The sequence below is a fragment of the Plodia interpunctella genome, chromosome 1 (assembly GCF_027563975.2).
Source record: "Plodia interpunctella isolate USDA-ARS_2022_Savannah chromosome 1, ilPloInte3.2, whole genome shotgun sequence".
NCBI classification, from domain to species: Eukaryota; Metazoa; Arthropoda; class Insecta; order Lepidoptera; family Pyralidae; genus Plodia; species Plodia interpunctella.
In genome coordinates, this window is record NC_071294.1 from 9,732,302 (window position 1) to 9,753,284 (window position 20,983).

General features: G+C 35.0%; 2 protein-coding genes across 4 annotated transcripts; both read left to right on the forward strand.

Annotated features, from left to right (window-relative positions):
- The first annotated feature begins 249 nt into the window (after positions 1-249).
- Positions 250-20,664, forward strand: CngB (Cyclic nucleotide-gated ion channel subunit B). Of its 3 annotated transcripts, none has more exons than XM_053746739.2 (15): positions 250-407; positions 12,766-12,866; positions 13,544-13,612; positions 13,736-13,873; positions 14,283-14,428; positions 16,013-16,272; positions 16,345-16,494; positions 16,738-17,043; positions 17,197-17,320; positions 17,527-17,609; positions 17,916-18,062; positions 18,418-18,530; positions 18,681-18,813; positions 19,174-19,356; positions 19,781-20,664. In XM_053746739.2, the coding sequence occupies exons 1-15, from the start codon at positions 375-377 to the stop codon at positions 19,865-19,867; spliced, it is 2,073 nt and encodes a 690-aa protein (XP_053602714.1). In that variant the 5' UTR covers positions 250-374; the 3' UTR covers positions 19,868-20,664. The 3 variants fall into 3 exon arrangements, with proteins under 3 accessions (XP_053602714.1, XP_053602705.1, XP_053602696.1); XM_053746730.1 differs by lacking the exon at positions 250-407 and adding an exon at positions 1,485-1,769 and having other exon boundaries at positions 19,784-20,664; XM_053746721.2 differs by lacking the exon at positions 250-407 and adding an exon at positions 1,486-1,769.
- Positions 2,835-7,598, forward strand: LOC128670744 (uncharacterized). Its single transcript, XM_053746699.2, has 4 exons — positions 2,835-3,575; positions 3,698-3,785; positions 3,885-3,974; positions 4,305-7,598. The coding sequence occupies exons 1-4, from the start codon at positions 3,511-3,513 to the stop codon at positions 6,927-6,929; spliced, it is 2,868 nt and encodes a 955-aa protein (XP_053602674.1). The 5' UTR covers positions 2,835-3,510; the 3' UTR covers positions 6,930-7,598.
- Positions 20,665-20,983: the final 319 nt, after the last annotated feature.

Here is a 20,983-nt window from a genome sequence, read left to right on the forward strand (position 1 = left end):
TTTACTTTAAATACTCTTTATTGGTATGAACCAATAAAGAGTATTTAAATACTAGGCGTCTACTTGAAAATTGATACTCGGGTCCGCTTCTTCCCCTTCAGAAAAGCGCTATACTCGCTGAAAGCTTTCGATGGCGACTTTCGATGTCATCACAACAAATATGTGCTTTGCGCCAAATATTTTGATTATCCGCCCAAATTAAAAAGCTTTTCAATACGACGTTCTGCGCAGTTCTGAACTGCATGTTTTATTTAGTCGGATAACTTCATCATATTGACAAGAGATAGCTGTGAAGGTTCCGGTCTCAGATTTCATTGCTTTTTTTAATCAGTGGTGATAAATTTTTAGAAAAAGTGTAATGTACTGATTACATCATGGTGTTGGAGGCTTTAAAATTCCTGAAAAGGGTGAGTTGTTGTCACTATTTCAAAATTTTCTATGCTAATGGGGGTAAATATGTCATAGATAAGTAATAGCTTCACACTTGTTCATGCTATTTTCACGCGCGGCTTAGATAAAAATCGATAGAAACATGTTGAAGATACGTAGATGCTGTACTATATAATTATGAACTAACCAAATAGGTCTTCGTCGCTTAATTTATCATGAAAAAATATCATTGTTTTTAACTATGAATAGAGATAAACCATCGTTTTATTAGCATGTAGATGTACAAGATGTAGGTTGTTTTTAGTAATTTATCAAATGTATCTGTAGATTGTTGATTTTTTATATATTTTATAATATGCTATAATCACTTATCTTTATGCTATACTCTATTTTTTTGTTGGTACCGGTATTTTTGCAAAATAATTTTGGGAACAAATATAACGAATCACTTTAACTACCTAACTGAAAATATATGATTCGACCATTTATCTCTTCTAATTATAGGTTTGGTTTCTACTTTCACAGAAATTCTGCAATTCAAGTCCAAGGACCAATTGTCATAATTTTTACCCCAGCTTCTGTAACTGTATTCATAAATTACTTCAAAATGGCTTCCAATGTTCCATTCTTTGGCTGGTGTCGTATTTTTTTTTCACTCGGCAAGATAAACTGAAATTAGATACGGGAAATATCAATTTAAGTACAGTATTTTATTATGCCCTAATCCATACTAATATTATAAATGCGAAAGTCTATCTGTCTGTTTCGCTTTCACGGCTAAACCGCTGGACCGATTTTGATGAATTTTGTTATGTATATAGAAAAATTATATAACTGATCTTAAATAAGTATTATTTAGTAACAAAATGTCGCAAATAGTAGACTTATTTGTACAGTCAGCGCTATCTTTTATGACGGGAACATATTTCCGATATTGATTCGATGATTGATTTATTTCAATAATTTCGATATATTTTCGTTTATGACAGGAATACTTTAAACATGAGCGCCGACATTTATATCTATACTAAAGTAGTCATAGAAAAGAGGCTATTCTCAAGGATTAGTTGATGTTGTTTTGTTAGTCAGTATACTGGGAACTGCCGCGTAAGTCGCGCCGCGCGTCAATTGTTTTTCTTGCGCACTTTCCCGCCAAATGTTTTCAAGTTTTAATAATTAATTACAAAAATTATTCAATAATAATTAAATTCTATAATTCATTATAATGACGGTTAAATTTTGAGAAATTGATTAACTACCTACTATATATATATAAGTTTTTTAAAGTCACAAATTTTCGTATAATTGGAACTTCTTATATTAAATTGATAATACTTATGAGCACTGTCGCAATGAAAATGGAAATAAAGGCTGATGTGGTAAGCAATCAAATTTCTTTTTATGAAACTTTAAAGATATCTTTTTTCTTAAATATTTTATCTTTTATTTCTTTCTTATCGAATGTGTTATTGCTGAAGTCGCCTAAAGGTATCCGAGATGAGAGGAGGTCTATTATTCGTTGTAAGTTGTAATTCATAGTGACTAATTGTAAATAACTAACTAGTTACAAGTTGTATAGGTGAAACGTTTACCTACGTCTATTCGACATATTGAATTGAAGTTTAACTAGCTTCAATTTTGCATTAAAAAGTACTTCAAACACTCAAAGGGAGTTGGTATAAGAATACTTTAATTTTATTATGGTAATTAGTAACAGCGCAATTAAAAAATAAACTAAATGGGTGGTTCTCAGAGCGTAAAACTAATTCTAGTCTTTGTTAAAATTTGAAAAATTGTAATTACACCGCATCCGCAGCGGTCAAAACGCTCTGAGAACCACAAATACAGGTTTGCGTGTGGTCTTTCATTTTCTGGACGCTATTTATCTGTAATTGAACAGGTAATTCAAAGTCAAGTCTACGCATTTACTTTGTTTTCGATCAGACTCTATGGCCGGCGTTTTAAAACATCGTAGATGACTGGTATGAGTAGTAACTTTCTTCTAAAAGACTGAAACAATCAACCTAGGTTTAAATGTTTTGCTCAAATGGTGCCTAAGTTCATTTACTTGCCTGCCTGTATCATCTACTGGTCCAGTAAACTATCGAAATTTAAACGTAATAGGGTCGTTCTTCTTTTTAACCTACAAAAAGGTGTCTTCGCCAGACAGTTAAAAAAAAAAACAAGTAAATTATCAATATTTTTTTAAAATTATATTTTGACATACACTGTACTATACATATAATGATCGCACATATTTAAATAACATATTAATTAAATAATTTCACCGTAAAAAGTAAGTTACAGAGTTGTGAATCCGCGTGACAGAGATGTATTCATACAAAATCATTATGTCTCCCGCTACATGAGCGTGCGTGTTATCTATAATATTACGAAAAAAATATATTATGACACAAAATGTAAAAATATCCTATATCTCTTTAAGGCTATTAGAACCTTCAATTCCTGAAAATCATGTAATTTGTAAAGCCTACTCCTCAGTAACAGGTGGTCAGAAAAAGTCAAAAAAAATATATGTGGAACATCTGTTCAAGTACTAAATTTGGTACATTTATTTTTCCTCTATGTCATTATAGTACATATTTAAAAAGAAACTACGAGACCTCGATTTTTTGTTTGACTTCCCTACTGTTCCTAAACGGCTACGATATCCGTAAATATTTTTACATTAATCAAATTAAAATCTTTTGTTCTTTTAATGGTACATATATTTTGCAAATCGAACAATATTTTCTTTTCTAATATATCGATTTATAGAAATTTCGTGCAACGTGGTCTGCGCGGGAGGTGGCGCGGGTGCGGGCGGCAGTCTGCTGCTGGCATTGAGACGAGGAGGTTGTGTCGCTCGGTGCCAAATTTGCCAAAGGCGATAAAGCTTGTTTACTCTTTGCACGTGTGCGTTGAAACAATACATTTTTGTAAGAGTGTGACTAGAGAGTAGTGATGTGATCTGCGCGTGGACGCTAAATGTACCTACCCATGTGGTGTTTTTTTTACTTTTATGAACCTTATATTTTTAACTGATTGTTTATTTTATTGTTACGTGCTTATAGACACTTGATGTATTTAATTGTTTAAACTGCTAAGTATAGTATCAAAATGCCTCGAAAAAGTCAATCGAAGAAAAAACGGGCGGAGAAAGCATTGAAAATGCACACAGTTATGTAAGTATCTATCTGTTAACCTACCTTTTATATTCGAAAAAGATTTAATTAATCTCAAGTTAAACTATTTGTTTATTAAATAAAAAAGGTGCATATTGGTAATTATTTCAATATTATTTCAGACGAGCAAGAAAAAAAGTATCCGCAACGGAAGACAACGACAATGATTGCAGTAAAATTTCACTAAACATACTTAAAGACTCGATTCAGGTAATACCTACTTACTTGATTATTTTTGCCAAAAGTGTCACATTGCTGAAGTAATTTGAATCAAGGATGCCGTAATAGCAATTTTATCTGAATTTTCAGACAGAAACGTCTTCAGAACCAGTCCAGTCTCCAAGTGTCTCACAAGTTCAAGATCCAATACCTACACAAGACTCGGTTGAACACCTAACGGTTCGATATTGTTTATTATCACGCAAATATGTTAAAATGGTCTAAGTTGTTGCGTTGAGTAGATACTTACCCAATTAAATTCATTAATAGTTAGTAACGGGCGAATGATGAAGTATGTTTGTTCTGTATCTGTGTGAATTACGTATTTTTAAATAATTCAAAACTCCCCTGCTTTCAAATTACTATTTTCAGTGACTGATATGATAACATTGACTATTTACATGATCTGGTTTTGTCTTTAAATATTTTTTTACGTTATCTTTTCCCTTTCTTACTTTCAGGTATATAAATATTGCACAATTAACTAAAAAAAGATAATTTCTTTTTCAGATTGAAATTTCCTCACCACAAAAATTACCAAGCTCATTCGTTGATGGTCGGCGTATAATTGATATTTGTTATTTCTATACACGATTGCAAGACATTTCTGAACATGGTTCTATGAATTGTGGCTTAGGTTGTGTTGAAATTGTAGGAGAACGGCAAGTTGGACTAAATTCTAAATTTACGTTGAAGTGTAAAATGTGCAATGAAAGTTTTTACTTGGAAAATAATCCTCCAGGAGAAATAAATATAAACAGCTGCGCAGTTGCAGGAACAATAGCTATAGGTTGCGGACACTCCCAACTTCAGGAACTTTCTGCAGCTTTAAATTTACCTATAATTACACCAAAAACATATAAAGCATGCCATTGCAAGTTAACAACGTATTGGGAAAAAGTTTCCATAGAATCCATGAATGCAGCAGCACAAAAAGAAAGAAATATGGCTTTGGCTGAAGGACGAGTGGATAAAAACGGTATCCCAATAATTGATGTGATTGTAGATGGATGCTGGTGTAAAAGAACATATAAAAAAAATTACTCAGCATTGTCCGGAGCTGCTGCTATAATCGGCAGAAAGTCTGGAGAGGTGTTGTTTTTAGGCGTGAAAAATAAATATTGCTCCATATGTGCACAGGCAGAAAAATCGAATAAAGTAGCAAAACAACACAAATGCTACAAGAATTATAACGGCCCGTCTACAGCCATGGAATCCACAATCCTGGTTGAAGGTTTCAAGTGCTCCATAGAGATGCATAACTTGATTTACGGAAGAATGGTATCAGATGGGGATTCCAGTACACATGCACATCTGTTAAAAAATCGACCATATTCTCATATAACTATTGAAAAAATCGAGTGCCGCAATCACCTACTTCGAAACCTTTGCAACAAACTGACAGCTTTGCAAACTGATACAAAGTTTATATTAAAACATCGCAAAGTGATAACTCAAAAAAAAATTATGATCCTGAGAAAAACTGTTCGAACAATCATAAAGACACATAAAGCGGATTCAGAATCGGAGCGAAGATGTAACATTGAATTATTGTACAATGACCTACTTTTGGCCCATTTACATGCCTTCGATGACCATAGCAGATGTAAGCCCATTTTCTGTAACGTTGGCGACTGTGAACCACAATCTACAGAATTTTACACTTGCACACTTTGGTCCAGAATTTGTACGTTGATGTCCAATCTTGCATCACACGCCCCCAGCTTGATTCACGATATTGACAGCAATACGGTTGAACGATATAATAGTATAGTAGCAAAGCTAGTAGGAGGAAAACGTATAAATTTCAGCAAACGGGGCTCATATCAGACAAGGTGTCACGCTTCTGTTGTGTCATTTAACACTCACAAAGTGATATCCTCAGTCTACAAATCCATGACAGGTCGCAGTCCTCGGGGGAGTATTAAAAAATTAGAAACCAATAGAATGAAAAGAGCAATGCTGATGAGAAAATTTTCAAGAAAGAAAAATAGGATGCTTTTCGCCAAGGGAGAAGACAGAAACTACGGAGATAAATGCGAAAAGCCAGATATGCCCTCAGATATATTTGAAAAAGAGAAAGATACGTTTTTACAGACTTTAGTCAAAACAAAAGAAGAAAAACAAAAAATAGAAAGAGATACTGTACTGCAGAGCTCTTGTAGCGAATGGTTAGAATTACGGCGCAAATTATTGACTGCGTCCAATTTCGGAAAAGTTATAAAGAGGCGCAATGATGTTAGCTGTCACAATATTGTCAAAGACATCATTTATAAAGGGTCTTTATCACACATTACATCCATAAAACACGGAAAAGACAACGAACAGACGGCGTTACGACAATTAGAGGTTCAAGAAAATATAAAAATAAAGTCTTGTGGTCTTTATATAGACGAGGAATATCATTTTCTTGGAGCTACACCCGATGGTGTGATTGACAACAAAACAATTGTTGAAATTAAATGTCCCTTGAGTGCCTATCAAAAAGACATTAAAACAGTTGTCAAAAGTAATAAGCTCCCGTTTTATAAATTAAGCAATGAAGATAAATTAATTATAAATAAAACCCACAACTGGTACTATCAGGTGCAAGGGCAATTGCACATAACAAAGAAAACAAAATGTTTATTTGCAATTTGGACAGGGGATGACAATAAACTAAAAACAGAGATTATTTTGAAAGATGATGAATTTTGGTTGAATGTGATGAAAGAAAAATTGATAACTTTTTACACAGAGTGCATGCTGCCAGAATTAGTTGATCCAAGGATCCCACGAAATATGAAAATCCGGGATCCTGTTTATATACAGGAAGCAATCGACAATAAAGCGGCAAAAATTAAACCGAACGAAAAAGAAAATCAAAAGAAAAGTAATAAAAATACAGATGCTGAAAAAACGAAACCATTAAAAAGAAAGTGTGAAAATAAACAAACAAGCGTAAACCATGCGGGTAATATTGAAACTGAAGCCACAGAAGTACAAAATAAAAAGCAGAAGATTGAAGAAAATCTTAATACTGAACATGACCCATGTGATCACGATCAAAGTTTACCAGTTCCTAATACTAATTATTTATGGTTCGATAGCGATACAAGTGATGTTGTGAGAAAATTAAACTTTACTGAATTTTAATTAGCGAGTTTCATTCAAAATATCCCAGCATCTCTAGTATACTAAATAAAAGTGCTAATGCAGGCAGGTAGGCAAGGTATTACATATAGGGTATATTAATTACTTTGTGGTTATACCTACCATATAATTATGCTTTATAGCAAATAAAAATTATATGAGATGAACTTATATTTTATATCAAGTAAAACATATACCAAATGATCATTATGCCTCTTTACAATATTAAATATGTAAATTCCAAATAAAAAATATATCATAGGAGCGGTATGTCAATTACAAATTAATTTTTTGTTATTATTTCTAGTGATACCCATCCCAAAAAACTGATATTTATTTATCGTAAAAGTTCGAAATGAGACGCACATATTTTTTGTTATTATTTCTAGTGATACCCATCCCAAAAAACTGATATTTATTTATCGTAAAAGTTCGAAATGAGACGCACCCCAAATAAATGCTATGGCGGCAATGAAACTATTTAAACTTTCAATATTTAGACACCGACATCTAACAGACGACATCTATCAACTCAAGTAATAGGCAGTAATGTGTAGAACGCGCTTCTGTTCTTTCTGCGGCCGTGTATTCTTTGAGCGGTGTTTTCGTGCGGGGAAGGCGGCGGTGCGCGGGAAGTGTGGGCTCAAATGTCCAAGGCCATTGAGGACTCTAATCGCCTTAATATATTACCTATCATGTAACAGTAATAGTTATTTTTTAATACTATCAATAAAATTATTAAAAAATTTCAAATACTCGTCTCCCACTACCTAATGTTTTGCGTGGTAAATTCTGTCACGTGGGTTGTCAAACGAAATACGCGCTGTTGCCGCTCGTCCTTGTGGCATGCGAACCAAGGATATTACCCCTTCCCCCCCTCCGTATGTGTTCCCCTCTGCAAACAGAAGACAGCGCCTCAGTCGCCCAAATGCAGTGTCAGGACGCGCGTGTGTTTATTCGGCTACCGCTTCGTTACGTAAGTAATTGATTCAAATTCTAATGATCATTGTTACTTTTTGTTGTTTACTCTTACGTAATAAAAAATATTTTATGCCCGACATGTAAATTATCAAATTCTATGTTAACTTTTAAATATTATCAACTTTTTAACAAAAATTTACCCTTCCGTCACACGACAATTCTGTCACATATTTATTGTGACCGAGTGGTAAGTACGTGACGGTGGGGTAATATAAATTTTGTTTTTGTTATATTTATGCTTAATTCAAGAAATACTAAAAAAGATTCATTCGTTTTGGTAGTTATTAGAATAATTATTCCCTCGGAATCTTCTGTTATCATTTAGATAGTATCTAAATGATAACAGAAGATTCCTTATTTTCTATTACCAGATAACATCATGGTGAAACAAAAGCCATTAACAGCAGCAGAAAGACAACGGATTTATCGCACGAAACGAAATAATGACCCTGAGAAAGTAGCTGAAGTAAAGCGCAAAGATTTAGAAAGATACCATGCTCGAAAAAAGTTAGTGGCTGATATGAGCGAGCGAGAACATCGAATTCAAAAGCGAAGATGGCAAGAAGCTAATAAAAAAGAAGGGAGAAGAAAAAGATACTTGAAGAGGTACATTTGAAAACACCGGCTCCATCACCAATACCAGAAAGTCCAAGAGTAACTCCATGTGCAACACCGACTCTTTCTGAAGTATCAATGCGCAGTTCCAGTGGAAGAAAAAAAATGAAAAGAGATAGAACAAAGTTATACAGAGATAATGTTAAGTTTCAAGAAAAAATAAAACAGAGAAAAAAATTCGAAAATATAAGAAAAGATTGCAGAGAAAATCAAAAAAAGACAGCAGCAAAAAAGAGGAAAATAATAGAACACAAAGAAGTACAACGTTCTATCTAATGCCATTAAAGAACGATACAAGACTGTCAAAAGTCGAAGAGAAAAAGCCTCATTCCATCGGTTTTCCAAACCCGTATCGTAAAAGAGTCTCGAGTGCAGATCGAATTAGTAAGAGATGCAATAGGCGTAGACCGACCTTTAAAATACAAGAGCGTTCTACCAAAGCATACTGATCTTGTACGAAAGATTCATCGGTTCTTTTTGCGGGATGATGTAACGAGGGCTACAGCTGGCAAGAAGGAAACTGTTACTTACAAAAAAAGAAAGCACAGAAAAGATTTTTATTGGACTCCATGAAAAACCTGTATAAAACGTTCTTGAAAGAAAATAGTGGCCTCAAATGCCACTACAGCTACTTCACTAAACATAGGCCATTTTATGTGAAGCCACCTACTGTAGATGGAAGAGATACATAGGTTTTTCGAAGAATACGGATTTCGTAAAATATCCTGGAACTTTTTTGAATCAGGGCATGGGAAAGGAGCTGCTGATGGTATTGGAGGGACAATCAAACGGCAAGCTGATGCCATAGTTGCTAGAGGAAACGATATTGCAGATGTGTTTCAATTCTTTTCCGCGCTCAAAGATGCCAACAAAATTACACTGTTCATGGTGACAGGCGAAGACATCGAAAAGGTAGCAGCAACGATTCCTAGTAACATTGTGCCCCTAAAAGGAACAATGCAGGTCCACCAAATGTTCACAGAAAATCGTGGAATCTTAAAGGTATTAAGCTGCTTTTGTAATCAATCCTGTTCTTGCCATGCTCCTAAAACTTATCGACCTCTGCCTGAAATCCAAGAACAACAAAATACTGTGGACGAGTTTTTATCTAATGAAAAAGAAGATGCTGTAATTCACGATAAGGAAGGTTTGATGCTCGCAGATATTACAAAGATACTGTATATGGCCCAGATGAATCATCCGATGAAGATCAACCTTTAGCCACGCTTAAAACGAAAAAAGATCTAGCTGATCAAACTGCCGTCTGTGGTACTTCTTATCAAACGCTCCAGCCTGAAGATATTCATCCAATGAATATAAAAGACGGAGTTTATGTATTGGTTAAAGTACGTAGCTCGCGGAACATTCAGTACACTTACGCTGGAGTAGCAAAAAGTGTTGTCGATGAAGAAGGCGAAGTCATGGTAATGTTCCTAAAATCAGTTGATGACAGTGGAAGGCTGTTTAAATTAGTGGAGAATGACATATCGGATGTTCCTTTTGATGATTTGATTAAAGTCTTACCGGCTCCAAATGTCATTAAAAAGGGGAAGAGACAATTTTTCCAATTCGAAGAGCCACTGTCAGTATTCGAAAAATGACTGATTAATTATTAAGCTATTGTTATGATGAATGTTTTATTTTTTGCGAATTTAAATTTGTTGTCAAGTTAGACTGGATTTTTTATTTAGTTTAGAGTGGATAGTCATTTAATTTACCAAATTACTAATTACTTTTGAGAGGCTCTCACGACTCTAAGAAGCTCTCATCTCAAATGTGATTTCATTAATTGTTTAAGTTTGATCTCACCTTATTATATTATATGATAATGTTGAAGACTGATTAAGATTTATAAAAATAAATGATTCTATAAAAATAAATGTATTTTATTGCAAACTATTGCAAAAGAGAGTTTGGTATCCCCTAGAATAACAACTCCGTCACATAAGTTACTACTCTGTCACAATGTTGTCTCCTGTTAGGAAAATTGTTTTGGTCGTATATATATTTAGTTATAACTAGTGCAACATTGGAGTTTTTTTATTTACAATATTTTATGAAATTGCCATCTGTGCAATACGTATTTATTTGTAAATAATACTAAAATTTTATTTACAACAAAAACTTACTTTATATCAGCAGTAAATGTGACAGAGTAGTATTTGAAAATCAATAAAATATATTTATAAATACAAATATATAATATTAATATGCTTTTTTAAAAGTTCATTTTGGTTAATTTATGTTTTACAAAAGTAAAAGTTATTTAACGAAGAGCAGTTAATAGAATAAAATAAAAGATTTCGTGACGGAAGTGTAACTTTTTGAGTCGATTCTTTCTTAAAAGTCATGAAAATCCTACAAAAATCTGTAATCTTCGCGGCCAATAACTTTTTCTGATAGAGTAGAAAGTCGTCTAATAAAATATATGTATATGAAGACGTGTATGCAATATATATTTTTTTTCAAAACTATGCAATTTTTTTTTCAAATTGTAGGTTAAAAAGAAGAACGACCCAATATCACATAGAAAATTGAGCCATATTTATAAAAGAGTGAATGCAAACTTCTGATACATAAGAAATATTAAATATTTATCCTTACCAAATTACATGAAATATGGACGACAAACTAATTGTGGTTATAAATATAGTTAGTATAGTACTAATTATGATGATGCGTCCTTAAAATAGGGATTTCCAAACATTTTATGTTCGCAGATCGTTTATTTATTTTGTCTGTCTAGACAAAATGGGGTACATAGGTACAATGATGCTATATTCATAGTGTGAATGTACAATTGGAGCGCTCCCTGATCCTCGCCCTAGGCTGCAGCTTAATTAGCCTAAGGGTTAATCAGATCCTGGTTTCGCTGAAAATCGTCGTCATTGCTCTTCACCGTGGCATGTGCTAGGCGATATCTTTTTGCAAGTTTTTTAAAAGTTCCATCCGTAATCTAAATCGCTTATCGTTAATCTAAACCTTGTATACGCTCAATAATCGTTCTTAGAAATAAAAACTAAATGAATAAATTGAAATTAAATTGAAAAGGTTCAATCAAAAACAATCAATAGTGATCGCAGTACCCGAGGCCGACCATTAGCCTCCAACTTGCCGTGGTTTGAATACCAACTAAGTATTAAGTGCTTTCCTATTGTGGCGATGATTATATTATAACCGATAAACACTGCTTGTGACTGAGGGCGTGTTCCTCAGTCACAGCTGTGGCGCACCGAATTTATTTTTATTTATTTCATATCAACATCTGTATTTGACGACCTCCGTGTTGTGTATTGGTAACCACGCGCGTCGTCGCCGTAAGTCCTGGGTTCGATTCCAGCGCGGATATATACTTGTACCTATGAGCACAAATATTTATCTGCGGTTCTGGGTGTGTTGTGCCAATTTCTGTATTTGTGTCCATCGGTCCTGTGATACACACTTTGTGCTTAGTGTGGGCCGTTGAGTGTCGTCCATCTATGAAAGGGTTTTATGAAAATGATTATCTTAAAACATATTTCCGAATAATATACTAAAGTAGCAATAAAGAACGGCTATTAGATACGTTACTAATAAATATGATATGAAATCATAAGGAGTGGACGCCGTCATGCTTTATAGCTCCGATAAAGTGGACGTAAATTCTCCATCGAGATCGTTGAAACTATTAAAATAAATATATAACCATCACTTTTTAATAAGAAATCATATTGTAATCTGAAATATAAGTCTGTCTGCAGTTATTCCAATACTTGTGAAACAAAGTTAGTTGGGAAAAAACAGTTGGGAAAGTAGACCAAACATTCAAGATAGACCAAACTGGAAAGTAGACTAATCGTTTCGGAGGGATCTGTTTCATATGTTACATATATTATGGGCTATCAGTATTTGCAAGCTGAGATACAGGTATAAGATTTCAATATTGCTCTCTTTCGAAATGCTATATTAAAATTACAAAAAAATATTTTATGTATACATTTTTCATTTTATTCAAAAAATAAGTGGCTCCCTGTTTTAGACAAAACTTGTCTTGCTATATCAGTGTCAAACGTTGTAAAGTGTGATCCTATCATATTTTTACTAAAGTAAGTTGTAACTTTTGATGATTAATATGCTATGATTTGTATGGGAAAATATTAACTATCATAGAGTTTCTGTCTAGGTTTATGGATGGTTACCTAATTTACATTTCTGGCGCTGATATCGTAACCATCATTATTATAATCAGTGTTATTGTCTCCAGCACACGGTGCACCCATCATCAGCCAGCAGCGGTCCCGAGGCTCCAACGTGCAAACCCTACGGGTCATGGTGCACGCCCGAAGCCACTCCACACCACGCCACGTATGTGCCTACACAGATACTCTCTCTTTTTGTGTTCGGTTTTGAAGGATGATAAGAGGTAAAAAAGGTTAATTGAAACAAAGATACATTGCCTCTCTCACCCATCAAACCGGAACACAACAATGCAAGCAATGTTCTTGGCTGGTAAAATAGTGAGGTACCCATGCAGATGACCTTTTCGACAGGAGAAATCTATCTTAGATACGCAGACCACGGGGCTTTCCCGTGTCATCAACAGTAATCCTTAGCGTTTTAAATGGATTTGTTATACATGTCACATATGCTTATTAAGATATTTTTGAAAATAATAATGAGATGAAAAAATCTGGAATCGAGCGGGAATTGATTTCATCTCATTACTATTTTCAAAAATATCTTTAGCGTTGTTCGGGACAAGCCAGACTGTCGTATATGGAGGCACTGAATACGCATACATGTTACTGTATGGCCCGAACGGATTATATAGGCGGTCAATATATGAATTAATTTTCTAATGAATAATTGCAGTTAGTGCAGTTTTAGTTGCAAATGTCTACTAATACTATGGATGCAAATTTGAATTAAAAACATTTTATTTATTTTTAAAACATTCAAAATTTGAAAAAGCTAATTAATCATATATTATAATTATATTCTTGTTAATTTAATCTTTGTATATTTTTCGTACTGCATTTCAGGTTGACTCACACGAATTCGAATATTGAAAGCAAAGCAGAAATACACGAGGAACATAATAATGCAAAGAAGTAAGTATTTAAATTAAGTATGTTACGAAAATATTTCGAAATTATTTACATACTTAACTAAATACCATAAGTACTTAGATCATTATATGTTTGTAAAATTCATTTAATTCATTAAAATTTTAGTGTGTTTTTCCAACTGCAAAAAATCCGCCTGTTCTCGTCGCCACCACCGAAGTACAACTCCATAATTGATGTGAAGGAAGCGGCCACTGAACTCAAAGATTTCAAGGTTCCTCAATCTAGGGGCAATTCCATTAAAAGGTAGGTATCATTATGTTATTAGTGGTGCTTTTAGGTTTTTCTCGAGTTTCACTATTTATGTGTAAGGTGTTACTAACACTGACATTAGTTTTATTCATGTTGCCATATGAATTTTACTTTAACATGAACTAAGATTGTATAATAAATTATGGCATGTTTTATCCATAGCGTTCAGTGCTTTCGACATAATTTTATGTCATAACTTTAGATTACACCGAATCCATACTTCCATATTTAATAAATTATCAATTAAAAAATCTGGAAAATCTTCTAAATTCACGGCTACATTGCCCGTTGGGCCGATTTATGATGAATTTTAGAGATACAGATGACTCGAGGTCAAACATAGAAACTAACGCGTTTGAAAGTGCGGGTAAAACACAACTAACTTAACTGAATTCCTTTTTAGATGCTCACCAGTTCTAGAAAAGTCCGTATCATCCATAGAAATCCCTCAGAGCCCTGTGCCATCCTCACCCTTGAGGGAGAAAAAATGCAAAGGGCTACTCCGCTTGCTTCCCTTATGCGACCCATTCGTGCCGATCGACCCACAAGGTAAGACCACAAAAATAGAGAATGAATTGCCAATTCTTTCTCTCTTCTGAGCGATTTTTGAGATACTTCCCAAACCCTTAAATGTTGAAGCCTACTTTCCTACGTTTTCTTTTCCATTTCGCACGGTTTTCAGTTCAGAAAATTAGCCCTTATATACTCATTGACAACGTCAATAATCCAGCAGGGTTAGCTAGGACTCACTAGCTTACTATTTTATACTTACTATTAAAAAATGCTTTTAATTCAGACAAAATACTTACAAAAACTTATAGAAACTATGTTAGTTATTAAATTATAATAACTAACATGGTTACTACGTTTTAAGTTTCTTAATTTTTTAATTATAATTAAAAAAACAAGATATAAGAAATTTACTTACAATTTTAAAAATATAACTATTCCTAAAAACTAGATGAGTATTTCGAAACGAATGAACAAATCGTGGAAAGCCACCTCGAAATAACTAACCATATTACTACAGATATACGACATATATCTATAACACCTATTTTTTTCGTCGAGGGTTAAAACATCCAAGGACTACCCCGCTCGTACCGATTGACCCCCAAGGTAGGTCAATAAGCAACTATTGCTTTAATGAATCGAATGCGATGGTTCTAGGAAATCGATAGCCGGTGGAAATGTTCGCCACGGGTAGCCAATTACTCTCTATCATATCAATTAAGTAATGTACGCCGGACTGCTATTGCCCGGGTTCGATCCCCGGTCAGGTCAACATGGAAAATGATCTTTTTCAGATTGACCCGGGTCTTCCGGGTCTTGAATGTTTATCTAAATATGTGCGTGTTATAGAATATAGTATCGTTGAGTTAGCATCCCATAACATAACAAGTCTCGTACTTACTTTGGGGCTAACTCAATCTGTGTGGTTTGTCCGTATAAAAAAAAGAAGATAGCTGTTGAATATAGGGTTCAATTTGAAAAGGTTTCACCGGAAATTTTGGTAAATACATAATAAATAAAGCCTATCCGGTTTTGAACGTGTTGTAACAGTGAAAACTGCATCAAAATCCGTTGCGTTACTTAAAAAAAAGAAGCTTAGAAACAGACAGATGCGGAGGGCAATTTGTTTGATACTATGTAGTGATAATGTTTCAGTTCTGCTGAGTAAAGAACCGTGATGTCAGATGAAAGAGAGACACTACGTTTAGGTAGCGATCAAAAGCTATTGTAAAACGGATGCAATAACAAAGACAATTAAACTTTACCAATGGACTAACTTATCTAGATCCAAGAGTAATTGAAGCAGCAGTCATCCTTTACCGGATATATAAACAAGACTCGTAAAAAGCTATTTCCATTTACACTAAACAATTTATTGGTAGCCATGGAATAAAGGTTTTTACTGAATAGAAACGAAGATAAAACTTATAAGGTGTCAATTAGTTTTCTTTTTGCGTACCTACCTAGATTTGTAGTATTATTTCTGGGCTCGTCCCCTAATATCTTCCACGCATCACTTTCTTTGGTATTTTCCCTGTATTTTGACACTCGAAAAACTAAGCAACGAGGATGTACAAATGTAATACGAAATAAAAACAGATGAATCTTTCCATTTCCCAGGTCGCGGCTACATCAGCTGGCTGATGTTGGTCACCTTCTGCTACAGTTACAACGCGTGGTGCATCGCCTTGCGGGCTACCTTCCCCTACCAGACCCCTGAGAACACCCCCCTGTGGATGACAACTGACTATCTGTGTGACCTGATATACTTGGTCGATGTGGCGCTCGTGAAGCCCAGGCTGATGTTCCTGCATGAAGGGTTCTGGGTGAATGACGCGGGGGAGACTAGGAGGAATTATAGAAAGAAGCTGCAATATAAGGTGTGCTGAATTTTCACTTGACATCATAATTGAATTATAACTTACTATTATCTAAAAATTCGCCACTTTCAGTTCGATGTGATCTCGCTTCTACCGCTAGACATCCTGTACCTCTACTTCGGCACGCACATGGTCATCCTGCGAGCGCCGCGCTTACTCAAACTGCAGACCTTTTGGGAGTTCCATCAGGCCATGGACAGGGTGCTGTCGTCGCCTTACGTCGTGAGTACTTAGACTTGAAATGTTTATATAAAATCAGATAATATTAGGCATTGCATACTTAGCTTATCGCTACTATATAAGTGACTATTGTAACCTAATATTACCTATTAATAACTTCAACTTTCACTTAGCTATTCTTGGGTCTCTTCTTAGTTCCGATTCTTGAATTACCTTGTCGTATAGCAATTTATTTACTTCTTGTTACATTATAAAATTTGTATAATTGATTTTTATTTTCTTCAGGTCAGAATTGGCAAAACTCTCTTCTACATCTTTTACCTGATCCACCTAAACGCCTGCGCTTATTACGCCATGAGCAACTACATCGGGCTGGACTCCAACGGCTGGGTCTACGACAACAAAGGGAACGCCTATATCCGCTGCTTCTACTTCGCGACCAAGACCGCGACCTCTATCGGAAAGAACCCCAAACCTGAGAAAACTGAGGAGTACCTGTTCATGACGGCTGCTTGGTTGATGGGTGTGTTTGTGTTCGCGCTTCTGATTGGCCAAATCAGGGATATTATTGCCACCGCCACAAGAGCGAGAGTAAGTTCCTTTTCTATCAAAGAAATATGAAGGAAAAATAAAAAGTACATACCTAGATGTATTTTTAAAGTGTACATCTTACATGTGAATACCTAAGGGTCAACATTCTTATATATGTAAGCATAAGTATTTCTACAACATCAACGTTTTCAGACGGAATACCGCAAGAAAGTGGACAGCACCAGTCGCTACCTGCGCCAGCTGAACATGCCGGTCGCTCTTCAACGACGGGTCACCTGCTGGTTCAACTACACCTGGAGCCAGCAGAGATGCTTCGGTTGGTAATTAGTCATAGGTATTCAGAAAACATACAGTTATGATCACACCTGCTTTTGTATGTTTTTCTGGTAATATATCAGTTTTCTATTTCTATTATTTTATATAATAGAAATTAAATAAAAAGCAATCACAAAATTATAAACAGGCGCCTTGTATGCGGCAGAACTTGAAGAGAACAAGTATAAACTTTGTTTTCACTTCCAGACGAATCAAAGATCCTGAATTCTCTCCCCTACAACATGAAGAGGGATGTTGCGCTGGCCGTCCACATGACTACTTTGAGCAAGGTAAACAATTTTGGCCATATAGTTCTTTAAAGGCAATTTTATCTCCTTCTGGATAAGTACTACATTCCTGCATGTTTTTGTGCAAGTGTTCATCTTTTCATATCACATCCATACTTCCATGTTAATATTATGAATATGTTTGAAAGTATATCTGTCTATCAAGCTTTCACGGGTAATCCACTGGACCGATTTCAGAATAAATATAACTAATGACCTGAAGTCAAACATAGGTTACAGTGGACGGAGCTGTTGGCAACAACAGTAGCATTTCAAGAAATTTAGTAAATGTCAATAATGGTGTTGCAGGTGGAGCTGTTCAGCAACTGCTCGGCGTCGCTGCTGCGCGACCTGGTGCTGCAGCTGCGGCCCGTGTCGTTCCTGCCCGGGGACCGCGTGGTGCGCGCGGGGGACGTCGGCCACCAGATGTACATCATCAAGTCTGGCGAGTGCTGTGTTGGTGTCCACTTTGTTTGGTGTTTTTGGTTCATTAAGATGGTGCTCTGTATACCTATCAGTAGACTACTGGACCGGTGATTATTTATCGATAATATATCTCTGGTTTAAAGGCTCAGTGTGAAGTGGGCTTTTTAAAGTTAGCTTCAACATTAATCATTATCGCGAATCAGTATTATTGGCAAGTTTGAACGCCAACTACCTATTGTAAAGATTTTTACTATTTTCATATTTGTTGGTCAACTCACTACGCCACCCTTCATGTTAGGTTAAATACTAGATTTGACATATCATTCAAATCTAAGTAATTTCGTTCTATGTGTGTGCTTCTGTTGATATATTTTATTCTTCTCAGGTAATGTCTCCTGATGATAAAGAAGTATTGGCGACACTTAAAGAGGGCATGGTGTTTGGAGAGATCAGTCTCTTAGGAATAGAAGGTCTTCGGCGGCGCACAGCCACTGTCATGTATGTTCGCTTTTTGTATATTTTATTACGAATATAATAGTATAGATAGACTATACATACGTGGATGAGTATATTAAATGAACCATTAAGTAGTTACGATCTCCAGCGACTCAACATTACCTAAACTTGATAATTCGTCACAATTTTCAGATCGCGCGGCTACTCCAGCCTTTTCGCTTTATCACGCAACGACTTGGAAGCTGCCCTTAAATATCACAAAGAAGCTGCCCAGGTCCTCCGTCTCCGAGCAGACCAGATCATCAGGCAGAACGCCGCTAGACAGGTTACCAAGCTTACTAATATTATAAATGCGAAAATTTGTGAGGATGAGTGTATGTATGTACGTATATTTGTTACTCTTTCACGAAAAATCTACTGGACACTAAAACAACGCAACGGATTTTGATGCGGGTCTTTTAATTCCTGAAATGTGTACTACTAATGTTACTAGCGGTTAAACCATAAGAAATTATGGTTTTACCGCTAGTAAAAGTTAAAGTGTTTGCTGGTCATCTATCACGTAAAAAGAAGCAATTAATCAAAGTCGTTTCAGTGTGGAGGGAGTTAGTTAGACGGATGGAGTGGAGAGTGACATAGGCTAATTATTGCTAGCTATTAGTAAATGCATAACTACCCAACTCAGGCTAAGCAGCGACTGGCCATCCTGGAAGCCAAGAAATCCAACCACTCCGAAACGTCAGGAGTGAGGAACAGACGGCTGTCGAGTGCCAGCAGTAACGACAGCAGCCTGCCGGAGAAGCGACACAGGAGCGCCAGCGCGCTGTCCCACAACAAGAGGAGGCTATCTGCTGTCTCGGAAAATAAGGTTAGATTTCACAGATCGAAAGCATGCGTGGAATAATGGCTGGTTGCGTAGCCACATGTTACAATTCCAAACTATTAACCGGAACGCATCATCTGGACTTTACCTATGTGTTCGTATAGGAGTAGTCACAGATTATATAATATCTTCGAATTAGTACCGCACATTAGATATTGCTAAAAACGAATTAGCTTCACTTCAAGGTAACTTTTTCTCTCTAATCAATAACTATACCTATGCAGAAACTGCTTTTTTAATTTATTTTTTTTACAAACCATGATCGAAAATATAACAAATATAGTTTTATCCAGAAGAATCCCGTCAGATTTGTTGGTACAAAATTGCTTCGTTCCTTCTCATACCAGCCTTAAAGTAATAATATGTATTGAGTACTACAAAGTTTAACAATAAATAACAAAACAATTAGCAGGTACATTTTGAGCGACCATCGAATGCTTCAGCCTGCAGCCGCGGCCCGTTACCAACCATTGTTCTGTCCAGCGAATGCGAGTGAAACACTAGCCGATCACCAGAGGATCTTTTTCGAATATCGATGTTAGGTGTATATTGATGTTATAGATCATTGTTGATTTTTATAATATAATAAATCAAGCAAGACTCTCGATCGAGTTATAATAATCGATTAAAATAATCGAACTTTGGGCCTAACACAAATTGTGAATTAGAAGCTATGGAAATTTTTACTATTTGTAATTGAGGAAACCTAAAGTTTAAGCGAAAGATAAATTACTTCCTATTTTATTAACGAAATGTAAGAATTTATTCATGTTATACGTAGTACTTAAAAATTGTATACCTATCGATAATAAATAATTTCAATTTCAGTATATAGATAGGCATTTTACTTGCGTACCACGTTGGGCGCCAAAATTTCTAAATGTGGTCTCAATTTCGATAATTTCCTTTTTGTTTCTACTCTTTTTTAAAGTTTGTAGATATATTTCGATAAATATATAGAGATAGAGTAAGCTAAGTATAATTAACAGGCTCTAAGCCGTATTTTGTATACCTACATGTTTTACTAGTCATTAGGAAAACACAAAAATGCTCAAAAGGGCAATATTATCAAATCGTAGTATTCACAATTACCTCTATCAATATAATTATCTCTTTTTCATAAATTTCTCGTTCAGATCTAAGTTATTTTGAAATTAAAGTCCATCAAAGAATAATAAAATGATTTATACATGTATAACTACCTAAAAACTAAGTTTATTTATTATTCAATATTAAAACAGGAATATTTATGTAAATGAATGAAGATTTAGATATCATACTACGTACAATAAATGATACAGTTAAATGAAAAATTTGTTTTTATTATGGTATACATACCCAATTTCTTATATCGGTGCTATCAAAATGCGCAGAACGGAATAGGTTACCTCATATCGATGCGTAGAAAATTTATGCAATAAGTATTAGTTATGACTATCGCTGACAGTAATCACTATTATTATATATTTTCCGTCCAAACCAACAAAATTCTAACATTAATTGCATTTAGTATCGACATCGCGTGCAGCTAACTTAGTGACAATATTTCATTAAAATCCCTGCTGAAACTAGTCAGTTACAAGTTTAATATATATCCGATACTACACACTAT